The 14,562-nt window shown below is 40.5% G+C and overlaps 1 protein-coding gene across 1 annotated transcript in view; it reads right to left on the bottom strand.

The window, feature by feature from the left end:
- The window catches only part of MPPED2 (metallophosphoesterase domain containing 2), a 167,128-nt gene that overhangs the window by 114,141 nt on the left and 38,425 nt on the right, over positions 1-14,562 (bottom strand). Inside the window, exon 3 of the mRNA XM_045557714.1 lies at positions 5,892-6,073. Within this exon, the coding sequence (XP_045413670.1) occupies positions 5,892-6,073 (182 nt within the window). The remainder of the gene's footprint in view (positions 1-5,891; positions 6,074-14,562) is intronic.

Consider the following 14,562-nt stretch of genomic DNA (forward strand, 5'->3'; position numbering starts at 1 on the left):
GTGTGAAGGGGCATGTTGCATTTAAAGAATAGGGAAAAACTGAGTGTGGGTGTAATTGAGAACTGGAAATAAGAAGGTGGATGTGCAATGAAATGATAAGACCTTCTAATGCCCACTTGTGTGGCACCCGTGGGCATGCGTCCCATGCACCAGGAGAAGGCTACCAAAAGCATTCCGCAGAGGAAAGCACTGCAGGGACTAAATCTAGTGAATGGTAAGATCAAAAAAGGCTTGGGTGGGAAGAACATTAAGGCCAAAGTGGAGGAAGGCTGCACACAGGAAAATGCCTTGCAAAATGCATCTTTAAGGAAAGTGGTATTAGAAGCCACTGATGTTCAGAATTTACGAAAAAGCAATAAAAATAATCACATTTTAACTGACAGGTACTTTATACAGTTCACAAGTTTATTTTAAGCCAAGTCTGTGATTGGGATGCATTTTGGCCAAGATAAAAAAGAAAATATCATGCCAGTTGGACGGCAGGGTCCCAGGCCAGCTCACTCAAGCCTGTTCATGATTTGACTACAATATTAATGGGACTATAGGAGTTAACTATCACTTTAACAAGTATTTCCTTGAGAAAGGTTTACCTGTGCTTCCTTCCCACAGCTCTGGTAATAAGTCCTTGGCAATAAGAAGTCACCTGTCACTCTGGACCTGGACTAGTTCTCTTGAAGACAGCGTCCTGGGCCGCAGCTGAGCGGAGAGAGGCGCAGGTTGCTTGGGAGGATGGAGGAATGGGATGTCTGTCTGATCAGCCAAACTGGTGAGAGGTGGGACACAGGGGTCCTGGTGGCTCCCTCAAGGTGGCAGTTTTAGGGATTTAAATTTTCACTCCCCAACCCATGGCAGAGATTTTGGGGGAAAGGAGCCACCGGGGCAGTAGCTGCAGCTGTTAGAATATCCCGGTTATTTGTAGTTCAAGTGTTCATAAGTGACAAAGTCTTGCCCAGAAAGACAAGATTTCCAGGTTCCTGTCAGTAACTACTCATTTCAAGGACTGATGTAATGAAATATTAATGTTATAAAGCAATTTAGACTATTCCTAGGAACTTACGTGACTGGCTGCATCTTTAGTGTTCTTTTATTTATTTATTTATTTATTTATTTATTTGAGATGGTTCTCTCTCTCTCTCTCTCTCTCTCTCTCTCTCTCTCTCTCTCTCTCTCTCTGTCATCTGTTGCCCAGGCTAGAGTGCAGTGGGACAATCATAGCTCATTGCAGTCTCCAATTCCTGGGCTCAGGCAATCCTCCTGCCTTAGCCTCCTGAGTAGCTAGGACTACAGACGCTCACCACCACACCCAGCTTATTTAAAAACTTTTTGTAGAGACGGGAGTCTCACTACGTTGCCCAGGCTGGTCTCAATCTCCTCATCTCAAGCCATCTTCCCGCCTCCAATTCCCAGAGTGCTGGGATCACAAGTGTAAGCCACTGTGCACAGCCTTTCGTGTTCTTTGTGGGTATTTACTTAGTTATAATCCACTGCCATTGGAACTGTCCACACCAAATGCCAAGAATGCTTTCCCACCCCCCAGTGCACTCCATCTGCCAACTCACACATAGAGGCTGTGCCACACAAAACAGCTTTCGCAGGAAGTAAACCCACCTAGACCCTGAGCGTATGTACATATGAATGTGTGTGTTAAGGAGAGGCACTTATGCAGTGAGCCATGGTTAAACCCAGGATATGGTCCCTCCAGCAGGGATCCCAAGTCCCAGACTGGGAGTAGAGAATGCTAAGAAAACACGCTTGGGACTTGGAGTCCGCTGAACTTAAGTTCAAATCCCAAGGTTACATCAAAATTGTGTGATCCTAAGTAACTTAAGTTCACTGAAGTGCTCAGTTTCCTTGCGTGAAAAAGAAGCTAAGAATACCTTTTTCACAAATTATCATGAGCATTGTATGAAATGATACCTGCAGTTGGTGGGGAGGGAGATGGCATCTAGACTCTCCCTCCCATAGACAATACACATTAATACACGTTGGCTCACCCAGCCCACCATGCCTCTTCCAAGTTCTAGTCCCAATTTGGCCATTAATTATCTGGGAACCATAGGCAATTCATGCAATCTCTCCAGCCTCAGTTTCCACTTCTATCAAATTAGGAGATGGGACTCCATGGCCTCCAAGGACTCTCCCAGTCCTGACATTGTGTCTTGTTCGTGTCATTGTTAACAGGGACGCTTGTTATTGCAGGGCTCCCTCTTACACTGAATCCCTCTTTAAATGTCCAGGGCCGGTCTGTTCAGTTTCTGCCTTCTGGACTCTATGCCCCTGGCTCTGTGCCTCCCTCTACACTACTTACTGAAAGTGGTCCACAGGCCAGGGGTTGTTCTAAGATGGTGTGAGCTTTATTACAGAGTATATCCTCACAACAACCATGGAGTATATTATGATGCCTATTTTATAAAAGAGTAAATCAAATCTCAGGAGTTTAAGAAACTTACCAAAGGTAGCAAATTCAAAGCTGGGCCTTCCCAGCTGCTCATAGTCGTTACATGCTATACTACCTTTCCATCCTTTGAAGGTGCCTGGTTTTAGTTCTATCTTCTTATGACTCTGTGCTGTGCTAGCTTATCTCATAAATTACCTTTTATTAACAACTTTACATGTTACACCTTCCAGGTGACATGTGTACATATTAACCAGCCCCCATTATCTCTGAACCAACAGGGAACATATGATGAGATTCTCAGGCCTTGTACCTGGTAGGTCAGGGTGAGATTCAAGACAGACAGGGTTTAAACACATCTTTCAAATATGCGCAATATTAGCACATGGCCAAACAGCTTCTCAGCTTCCACATGCAGCTACCAGAAGCTACAGCATTTCTTTTCATTCAAGCCTAAAATCTGCAAGCTTCCAGCTGACCAAGCCCACTTATAATATCACAGAAAAATAAAGGAAAAAGGCTTGTGCTTTGGAGTCAGACAGCCCCAGGTTTACGAGCTGAGTGTCCTTAGGTGGGTCACTTAGCCTTCTGAGCTTCTTACCTACTAACTGACAGTGGATAAGTTAGCCCAGCTCAGCTTCAGGCTCCTCATCTGTAAAATGGGGATAATGACAGCAACTTCAGAGGATGTTATAGGCCTAGAAAGAATGCCTGGCCTATAGCAGAAACAGATTAGCCCAGTGGGAGAGTAAAGGGGCATGGGTTTTCAATAATCAGGGTTGTCTAGACTAGAGTAGGAAAATGGAAATCAACTAGAGATGCATTGGATTCTAAATGCCTGCCAAATCTGTGAGACCCCTGCCCCAGGGAGATTTGGATGACCTCTTATGGCAAAAGCCCTAGATTGATCTGACCCCTGACTCCACTCTGCCAGGCTACCTGGCGGCTGTTGCTGAAAGCACCCTTTTCAGGTGAGTGGTTCCTGATTGGGCTGAGTGGTAGAGTGAAATCACACACCGTCTCTCACCCCCTGAGCGCCATGAGGTTGCCCGGGTAACAGTGAGCTATTCTGGGCTGTCTCAATGGGATCCCAACTGCTCTACCCAGATCCCAAGGGCTCCCTTCAGTCCCACATTCTGCATCCCATGCTGAGCCCTCTTCCTCCTGCCTCACCAGATCAGAGGGGAAATGAGAAAAGAGGGAACTGACCATGCAGCTGGCCCTTAGCATTTTATTTCTTGATCATTTTATTTCCTTAGTTACGGCACATTTCCATTTATGGAGTATTTTCCCTTATAAAATCTCCAAGTGTTTACTTCTAATCTACTAAATAATTCCTCTGACCTCTTCTTGTTTTTACCCTTTAAATATCTGTTGACGGTTCATTCACCACATTCCCCATTCAGTTATTAATGGCCCACAGAAACTTACTAGCAGCAATCATTTACTGATTAATCTGCACACCAATCCAGAAAGACAGGTAATATTAATCCTTAGTTCTGCAGAGGGAAGCCAAGGGGTAAGGAGAGGTTTAGCCAAGGTCAGTGGCTAAACAAGATTATAACCAGGATCTAACCTGTCTTGTATTTCTATAAACTTCCCATAGTACTGTTCCCTTTCTTATTTAAAAACAACATTGTCAATGCAGCTCAATAATTTCTGTGTTGAGATTCCATCATCACAGGCTGGTTTAAAATTGTCAAAATTCACCTCAAAATAATTTTAACTGCTAGTAGTTCAGAGATAATTGTACTTGAAAGAAAATATTACAGAGGCAAAGAAACAGAGGTAAAAAGATCTGGATTTAGACCCAAATCTGCCACAGTGAGACTGAGAAAGTCACTTAACTTCACTACATCTCTGTGTTCATCTCTAAAAATGAGATTATGCTAAATGATATTTTAAAATCTTGCTGTTTTAAATAAGATGATTGAATACCCACTAAAAAAGCACAAAATATAAAAGCTCCAACATCCAGTGCTGCCAAGATCATGGTAAAACTGGTACCTATACATTCATTCACTGCTAATGAAGCACACAGGTACAATGCTCTTGGAAAGCAAGATGCCAACCTGCAGCCAGAACCATAAAGAATTTTATATCCTCTGACTTAGTAATTTCACTCAGATACAGTATTTCACCCTAAGAAATAAGTCAATGGGAGCAAAAATGCATATACACACAAAAAATGCATATTTCAGTGCTAGGTACCATCAATTTAAATGTTCATTTTCAGAGGAATATCTTATTAAAGAAAGGCACAGCCAACACTATAAATGGCATGTTGCTATTAAAAAGGATAAATATGAAAATTATGCAAAAAGATTTGAAGTCTTACCAAAAAACACTATTAAATGAAAATAGCCAAAAGACAAAGAGCAGATATGTACTCTGATGTCAACTATATAAAATGTGTATAGATCAGCAAGGTCATATGAAAAATCAAAATAGTTATGTTATTAGTTAGACTTATTGCTTATTTAAAAAATATTTTAACCGTTTTTAATGCATACTCTTTTTCCATTAACATATACGTTTTATCATTTAATCAAAAATTTAAAAATTTCTCAAGTCCTGCATTAGTTTGTCGCAAAACAGAATTTTTAAGTTTCTGCCTAAGTCTCCTGAGTAATTTTTGTTGGCTGACACATTATTCATGACATTATTCTTCCAGAGTGATTTCTGCTCTTTACTATACAATTCTTTAGTGTCTTTAGAGGTTCTAAAACCTCAGAACACTTGCAATTCTTTTCCTCCCCTAAGAGGATTCTTAAAAAGATCTGTCTTCTAATCTAAATATTAATAACCCCATGATTGTCTTGTAATGCTAACATATGGCGACTGTCTGATCCAGGATCTAGCATTTTGCAGTAACTCCAACCTGGGGGGCCTCTACAGCAACCACAAAGTTGCTACTGTCCTTTTCACAATGCATGGGACAGTTTCATATCCCAAGTTTTTGGAGCTTCACAGCAGGACACCTTATCTTTTCAGGGGTCTTAGGACACCTTCCAGTTCACTTAGGAAAACTGCTCCAAGCAGCAATGTGCTGTAGGAACTTTGCTTCATATAAGGACTTTTATATCCTCCTCATTTTTTAGAAATGTTCTCTTACTAGTAGGTCATTTGTACATCTTTGCTCATAATATCTGGGAAAGATTACAGAGCCAATGAATTAAAAATATGATTCTAGGTCTCCTGTGTGCCAATGCATGCCCTCATTAAAGCAGAATGAGTGAGATGAGATCGGTTTCAAAGCTTTCCATCCCTCTGCCCTAGAGCCACCAAGGCCAGGCACTGAAAGGATGCACAGTAAAATTAAATATCTAAAAATTCATCTTTAATTAACAGAATTGGATTAAAGCTAGACACCACCGCATATCATACGAGAAATGGCTGAGCTGGCTTCCAAGTGCTCTAATTCAATTAGGACGCAGTGAGTGACACTCGGACGGGAAAGGTTAATTGGGGCCGCCAGAACGCGATCATTCCTTACCTAACCAGTCATTAAACTTCTTAACCTCTGAGGGCAGTCCCAGCTCGGTGAAATCGCCTGTGTGGAGAAGGATGTCCCCATAAGGCATCTGGATACCATCTGTTCTGGAGTGTGTGTCTGAGATGCAGACAAACCGCGTGTGGCCCGCTGGTTTTGGAGTGTCATATGGGATGGGGTCGACCCTAAAGTAGACATAACAGATCCCATAACAGTTAAACATATTAGAACCCTCGCAATTGTCATCGCACATACATATCGATTGTTATCCGTGAACTCACCCAGACAAACTGATGCAAAGGCAGAAGGGCCCATTGTAACAAAGGACATTTTGGGGTGGAAAGGGTACCCCTTCACCGCTTTACAGCCCCCCCTGGGCAAATTCAAAAAGATTTACTTACCTGGTAGGAAAATTAAAAGGAAAGAATATCTTACATGTACAGTTGAAACAACCCAGGAAACTGATAGAGTGATTAATGGTGAAGTTTAAGGATATTGAACCCCAACTGAGGATGTAAAATTATGCTATTTCTCTCTCATCATGCTCCAATTGATCCCACTACTCATTAGGAAATGGTTAACTAATTTATTCCTTCTTAAACATGCATAACTTAAGCAATGAACTAATTTACAGAGAGCAGTCTGCACATGCTCTGCCAACTGAGATGTGGAGAGGCAGCACTTTTATTTAATTTCCTTCCCACCGCCATTCAACACCTGTATCTTCTTGTTTTTGCTAAGAGATTCACAAATCAAATTGTAGGGAGGGAAAGTGATGCCAACATGACACAGCTTTAAAAAAATATATGTATCAGATGTTAAAAGAACTTTGTCAAACTCATTTTTACCACGATGAATTATCTGCAGTCCCAGTTACATCCTAGGTTACTAGGAATGCTCAAATGCCTTGGGCAAAGATTCTATTCAGTACAAATAGAAAGCCTCTTAATGGTCATGTGTATATCTACATATGCATTAATATATGTATAGTTTTAGAGACCTAAGCACTGTGAAATTACACCAGGGCATAAGAATCAAAAGGCAAAATGATCAACCCGAAGCAAAGAAAATGAAACAGAACATTCTCATTTAATTGAGTGTAACAAAGTGTACTAAATAAACTTGGTAAAGAAATGCAAATCTGACTCTTCAAGCATACAGTTTTAATTATTTAAGGGGTTGTGGCAGAGTTAAGGGTGCTTTAACTATATTAACTCTACACTGACAACTTCCTTTAATTTCTCTGTAGGAATGTTCACTTATTTTTGGATTACGGGTGAAAAGGAGCAGTTAAAAATGCAAAGAGAAGGTCACAAGAGAAGCAAATATGAAATGCAGAGATCAGACTGTAAAACCTTAAATAAGGAATGATATTTCATATCACAGTCCCACCCCCAAATAGTTAACATGCAGCAGAGAACAGACTGAAAGCTCAATGCAAGATTCCCTAAACATGTGGCTTTAATTTTTTTCTTCTTTCCTTTTTATAAAGAAACAATCTGGTTTTTTTTTTTTGAATATTTGTGTTAACAATGAGAATTAGTTAAGGAAATAAAGACATCAGTGTATACCCTAATGAGTCTCATATTTCTTCAATGACTAACCTTTTTATTTTATTTTATCTGTGTCAGAAAAGAAGGCAAGTTAAGGAAGAAGGAGACCAAGGAGAGAGAAAAGCAGAAGGGAGGGAAGAAGGAAGGAAGGAACTGTGAACTGGTTGTCACAGTGGGTCTAATCGGAAGCCCAAAAAGAAAGTTTAACTTTTGCAAAAAATTAATGGATTTTTCCTGTTAGAAAGGTTAGAAATTAATATGCTATTACCACAGAGAAAATTCACTAATCCACTGAGATCTCATCAGTAACCTGGAAACCCTCTTGATCATATCCAATGTTGCTTTTTTATATATAAAAATGTTTAATGTCTTCCTTTCCATCACTGAGATTCGATTACACTCAGTCTCAGTGGTTCCAATCTTATCAACATCTCCCGTCTTCTAAAAGTATGTAGTTTTCCTAGAGAATGAATGACTATTCCCTGCTGCAGATGACGCTGTCACTCTCAAAAATGATAGGCAATATTCCTATCCCAAAAGTTTAAAGACGCTTATTAGAACGGGACTGTTTGCACTTATACTTAATCCACCAACATTTGAATGAAAATTTAATAAATCAACCACTGGACCTCTAAATGCTTGCTAAATAGATGAATAAATTCAATATCTATCTAGTATTTCTTTTCCAGCTTTCATCCTAAGAGTAATGCACAGACACAGCCCCATTTCTCTCTTTCTGTAAGTTAGCTAAGTTACAGACACAGCTACTGCTTCAGAATCCTGTGGGACTCCATCCCAATTTACGAAAGGGGCATCATAGTCATCATTTAGAATTTATTAAACAGAAAGTAGTACAGATGTAAACCCCTTGCTGTAAATAGTCCCCTATTCTATGAACCTACCCACTTCAGAGCAGCCGGTCATCACATGATACATAATTTGTTTCCCATCTTTGCTCCATATTGGGCAATAAACCTTCTGAGACTACGAGGAACACCAGTCAATCTCTGAATCACTTCCATCTTCTTCCCCAGCCTCCTACCTCCATCAGAGAAGCATTTAACTGCTCAGCAGAACTAACAATTAAATACATGCCAAGAAACAGAAATGGAGAGGGGACAGGAAGGAAAAATATTTCTTCTCAGCTTTGAGCTGAAATAGGATGATGAGTTCAGAGTAGACAGCCAAGCAAGCAGAGCAGGCTCACCCATCCACACCACCAAAACGACATCATCAAAGAGAAACAATTAGTGGATATTTGAGAGATGTATGGAGGATTGATTCAAGGTAGAGGACTGGGGGAAGTAAAGAGCATAAAGATTCAAAGGCAGAATTTGTATAGATCCCCTGACCCAGAGGCATGGAGGCCCTTTGTTATCCATAGGACAAAGGACAAAGCAAGAGGTGGTTCCAGAAGACAAGACAGTGCAGCATGCCAGGGCTACACTGCAGGACTGCAGGACCTGGGGTCATAGGAAGGAAAACATTTCCACCCACAGACATTCAGAGTTGAAAATAAGACTCTAGTGGAGTGGGCAAGTTGTAGTGGAGATAATTAAAGCTGAGATAACCCGAGGGAAACTACTACTCCCAAATTGGGCATCTGATAAACACCTTGAAAGAAAAAATCAAGACAGCCAAGTATTTTGACTGTGGCAGCACGTCCAAGGGAGATCCTGTCATTGGAAGATCTACCTGTTCATTTTGTGTGAAGACACACACTGCATTTTCCTCCTTAGTTTACAGCTTTACCAGTTACTGTTTATGCTGCTGCCTTCTCAAATGACCTAACATTTCCCCCAAGGCACCATGTCAAATATCCTAGCAAGTGAGTATCTTACCAAGGCAATCTAAACCCCAGAGCCAGATTCAAATATCAGAGTGAGATTTGCACATACATTTGAGTACACCCCGGGGAAAACAAGACGACATGGGAAGATGAGAAGAAAACACAGCATCATAAAATCCCAGAGCAGGACAAAACCTTACGGGGCATCTGGTTCAACGCTTTATGTGACGCTTGAACCCCGTCCACCCCTAACCTGCCTCGCTGACATAAATTTTCATTCCAAGGTTTCCAGAGAAGGGGAGCTCCTAACCCCCTCCCAGCCCCCTGTACAACCCATTCTGGCTTTTGATAGCTCTACTTGTTAGAAAGTTTCTTTCTGTTCCAGATTCTGCACCTCTGAGAAAGCTGAGCGTGGTCCAAAGACTTTGGCCTGGAGCCCGAAGACTGAGTAACAGTTTTGGCTCAGTCACTTGCTTTGGGCAACTTCTTTAATTCCTTTGAGCTCCATTTTTTCTCATCTGTAAAATGGAAATAATAATGCCTAATTTGCTATGTTGCTATGAGGATGTAAATTGTCAAGTACTCTGAAAACAGAGGAGAATAACAAAAGGGCTAAGAGTTGTTTGGCTATGGAGTCAGACTGCCTTGCTCTGAATTCCACTCCACTTATTAACATGTGACACTAAGCAAAAGGCTTAACCCTTGTGCCTTGGTTCCCTCATCAGCAAAATGGGTATAAAAATAGTACCTATCTTCTAAGGTGGTTATGAGAATACAAAAGGATAATGTACTGAAAGCATTTAGAATAGTGTCAGACACACAGTAGACAATCAATAAATGCTAGTACTTCTTTTTACTAGTAGTAATAGTATTTTTACTACCCTTAGTAGTAGCAGTATCATTTACTTTCTCTGACCCCCTTCTCTCCTTCTGCTATAAGGAGATAACAGCTACCACTCAGGGCCTTTGTGAGAATTAAAAGAGATCACATATACCATACCTAGCACAGTCGTGGGCACAGAATCTAATCTTTAAATACATCTGTTTCCTTCCTGTCACTCCTTCTTAGTCCTAGTTCTGCGCTCTGAAATGATAAAGGAATAAGAATCCAGTCCCTTTTCAGTCTGACAGTTCTTCAACTAGTTGGAAACATCTATTTTAATACCCTGAAGCCATCTATCTCCCCTCTAGCTGAGCAGCCAGTTTCTTCAATTTTTCCTCATGTGATAGGATGTCTAATGCCCTCAGAATCCTCCTAGCCACAATTCCACTGGCCAGACGCCCTCCATCTATAGTGTCAGAATTCATGGTCCATGTGAATTCATAGACCAACGAGCTGTTCATCAAAGACACATACTTAGTCCAGGCCATGGAGAGGTGAGAGCGTGGAACAAACTGCTGGATTTTCATAGAGGAGGCCTGAGCTATCATCTAAAACCATTTTCTAATTAACTCTCCAAGTTTTGTGCCAAACCTCAAATCTTGTTCTTGAAACCTGATCCTCAAATGTTTATATAACTCATTGCATATTCCAGCAAATAAACCGTTCTCATCTATTCAGTCTTGATACATTCGGAGTTTTTTAATCCACAAAAAATAATATGATAATATTATTGCTTCCACTATGGAGTCCCCTTCTGGCCATATCTGTTATTTCTTTCCAATAACAAATGCATACAGTGTTTCAAACCGCATTGACAGATCTTAAGAAAAGCTGTTATCCTGGGTTTGCTGTGACATGATTTCTTCTTTAAGCCACGTGTGCAGTAAAACCCTTGCGTACACATTTAGCCTATAATTCAGTGCGAGAACAGAGCTTTACCCTTACAAAGCATTTTAACTGGATTTCAACGCGTTTAGCATCCCCCATTCCACTTTAAAGTCCTGATGTTGTATTGATGCATTCCACTGACTTTGTCTCTACAAAGTTTTCCAGCGTAACATTAAAGCTTTCACTTTTACCCAGAAAGTTTAGATAGCATGAAAGCTAAAGTTATATTTGTGACGTTACACCATCCAACCTGGACATAGTATTTGGTAAAGACAGTGCAACAACGAATAAATAAATACCGGGCTTACATTAGTAGAATCACAGAATGTTTAAATTAAAAGGGACTTTAGAGATTACCTAATCCTGTGTTTCATGTCCATGAGTATCATCTTCATGGTTTTTGCCTCACTCGCTTGGACTATAACTTAATTTTTGTCTTACAGTTTTGACACAAATATTTTTTAGTTTTGTCCCGAACAATATCACCTATGAGGTCACAAATCAGATATAATTGTTTTATTTTTCAACTACACATTAAAATAAACACTAAGTATTAAAATGTTGTTTAAGGTTTGTCTACTCTAAAGCGTCTTGCCCAACACTAATGATACATACTCCACACTTTGGAAAATACTGACCAGGTTTTAAATAACTCACTTTACTGTGAAGAATCTGAGCTAGAACTGAGCTGAACTAGAACTCAGGTCTCCTAACTTCCAATTGACTTCTCTTTCCACCCACTTAATTTTGGAAGCTAAAATATACCTGCACTTGGAGAATAAGAGTGAGTTTAAAAATTGTAAAATGCCAGCAAATTAATAATCTAAATTCCAAGAGCCACTGGTATCTAGAAAGACTACTCAAAATGATTGAAATTCATTGTCAAAAATGTCCACCTTTCAATGCTCCCTTTGTTGAATCTTCAATTCTTATGTTAAGTTATCCAGTCAGATGGAGTCTTCTAAACTAAAAAAAAAAAAATTGCATATCACAGTTCATTGGGGGATTGGGCAATACAATAGTTTTATCTGTAGAATATTGGTAAAAATAAAAGAGTTCCTATTCTCAGCGATGTCAAGCCACATGTGCAAAAACTTTCCAAATGCATGTCTCTTCAGAAGGACTACTTTAGCTGACAGGTAAGTCTCATTACAAAGAGCCCTGGTGGTAGAGTCCAGGGGCCTTTGTGCTCTTACTACATTTGTCATCAGTCAGCTGTGTGTGAACCTAAGCAAGTCACTTCCTCTGTTCTAGGCTCTGTTCCTCAAGTGTGAAAAGAGAGGCAGGACCAAATCATCCCGTTTCCGTAATTAGCCACAGGGCTTATGCACCACTATTCCCTGGGGAAAGACTTGAGAAACAATTCAGTCTCTGAAGTTGCTTAAAACATGTTCTTTCTCTTTGCAATTTTATTTTCTGCTTTCCAAGACAATGTAAAGACAAATGCAGTAGAGATCCATCCACATAAAATCAGAATTAGTAAGACCTTACGTAAAAAGAAGTGAAACTGCAACGTAGGACTGTAGACAGGACCTATCTAGGTATACCTAGTGCAAAAGAGAACAAAGAAGCCAGAATCCCAGTTACTACAACAAAACCAAAATTAAAGGATATGTGATTTAACTAAAGGCACTTCAGAAATGAGATTGTTCTTGTTTTTAAAACTACGAGCTGGTGAAATTCTCCTGGTTTAGCTGTCATGCCCCGGAACAGTAATGGTGTGCTGAAACACAGTAAGCATAACAGAACCAGATGTATAAATATATTCACATTTGTACCAAAGGCACTGCTTTCCTTTAACTGCTGAACTGCTGTATCAACACTGTTCTATCACCAACTAATTATAGCTAACAAAGCCCACTGCACAGAGTGTGTCTCCTCTATTTTTTCCTAGTACAAAAGTACAGTGCTGACATTCAATGAATGTTAAGTGGTAACAATTTAATTCTTTGAGCACTGCATGCGCTATGAATTCATAGTCCTTCTACTAGCGCCATTCGAGGTGTTTTCATGCCCAGCAGGCTAACTACTGTGGCAACCACTGAAGCCTCTCAGATGGCATATTGTCAGGTCATAAATAACCCACTGGAGATGTACCGTCCAGGGTTAAATATTTTTCTCTCTTTTAAAGTGACAGTCAGGTTAATTGGCTTAAAACTCTGGGTAATGGCTTTGCATTGGAGGAAAAAAATATGTGACACAGTACTCAATGCCCATCATTCCACATAGTCAGTTGGCCCATCAGTGGGTCAGGCAGTTGGTCAACAACCATTTCTTAAGCATCTACCTGTGTGCCATGTACCACAGTAGGTGCTGGGAAGACAAATAAGCAACAAGAGTGGTTCCCTCAAGGATTCTGCAGTTGATCTGTCAATTCACTGTTCAACAAATGCTTACCAACATGCCCAGTAACTGCTCCATTATCTAGTCATTTCACAAGCATTTACTGTACTGAGCACCTTCTATGGGGCACTGATTGTGCTAGGTGCTGGAGAGACAGCAACCAGCGAGTCTGAGACGGTCCATGTGATATATAAATAGGTGATTTATGAAACAACATGCAAAGTGTTATATTAAGAATGTTTGAGGTGTTATGGAGTAAAGGAGAAAATACCTGGCACTGCCGGTGGGCTAGGAAGAAGGACAGGTAACATTGCAGTGAACACAGAACAAAAGCTACTATGTTAATTGCAAATGCATGGAACAAAGGATTGGCTCTCTCAGGGGCTCAGAAAGAAGAAACAGGAGAGCAGCCTGTAGCTGGGACTTGACTTGGGATTGAAATAAGCACAGGATTTAGAAAAATCTGGAAGAATAGAAGGGCTATCCAGGGAATTGTAAGAGCAGTGTGCAAGCACTCAGCATGTTTAGGGACTTGTGAGTAAATAAATATGCATGGCCGGAGCAGAGGTGCTGTGACATCGAGCAGTAGAAGACTTCAAAGGCTGGTGGGATTGGGGGCACAACCTCAGAGAGCCAGACTATGGGGCCGAAACCACAGTTGGAGACCATAGGAAACATCTTCCTCCCTCTGCCCATTAAAAGCTGCAGAGGGCCACAGTGAAAGCTGGGTTTTAGGAAAGCTGAGTTTGAGAAGTGGGAGACAACGGAAGAAAAGTTGGCTTGTGAAAAAAATCAAAGCATATGATGACAAACCCAGTCAAAAAGAAAATAGAAAGGAGAGAATAGGGAGGAAAGTCAGTAGAAAATTGATGCTGTCATAAACAGAAACCATCATCATGATTATGTAAATGTATACCATAAAGGAGGACTGGAGAAGTAGTTGAAAATTAACTGCAACATCCTACGCTAAGTCTCCTGTAGCTCCAACTGGTAACCATTTATAATATTGATCTGGCAACTAATGGAATTTTTTGGCTGTAAACAATAATAATGATAATGATGACAAGCAACATCAGCAGTTTTCAGTTAGAAGCCCGGCTCTGTGCAAGGCACTTGACATGGATCACTTTCATTCAGTCCTTACAGCAGGCAGGCCCTGCCTTTGCCTTCCTTTACCCCCAGGAAACTGAAACTCAGATTAAGCAATATGGCGGAGGC

This window comes from Lemur catta, chromosome 7 (genome assembly GCF_020740605.2).
Source record: "Lemur catta isolate mLemCat1 chromosome 7, mLemCat1.pri, whole genome shotgun sequence".
Lineage (NCBI taxonomy): Eukaryota > Metazoa > Chordata > Mammalia > Primates > Lemuridae > Lemur > Lemur catta.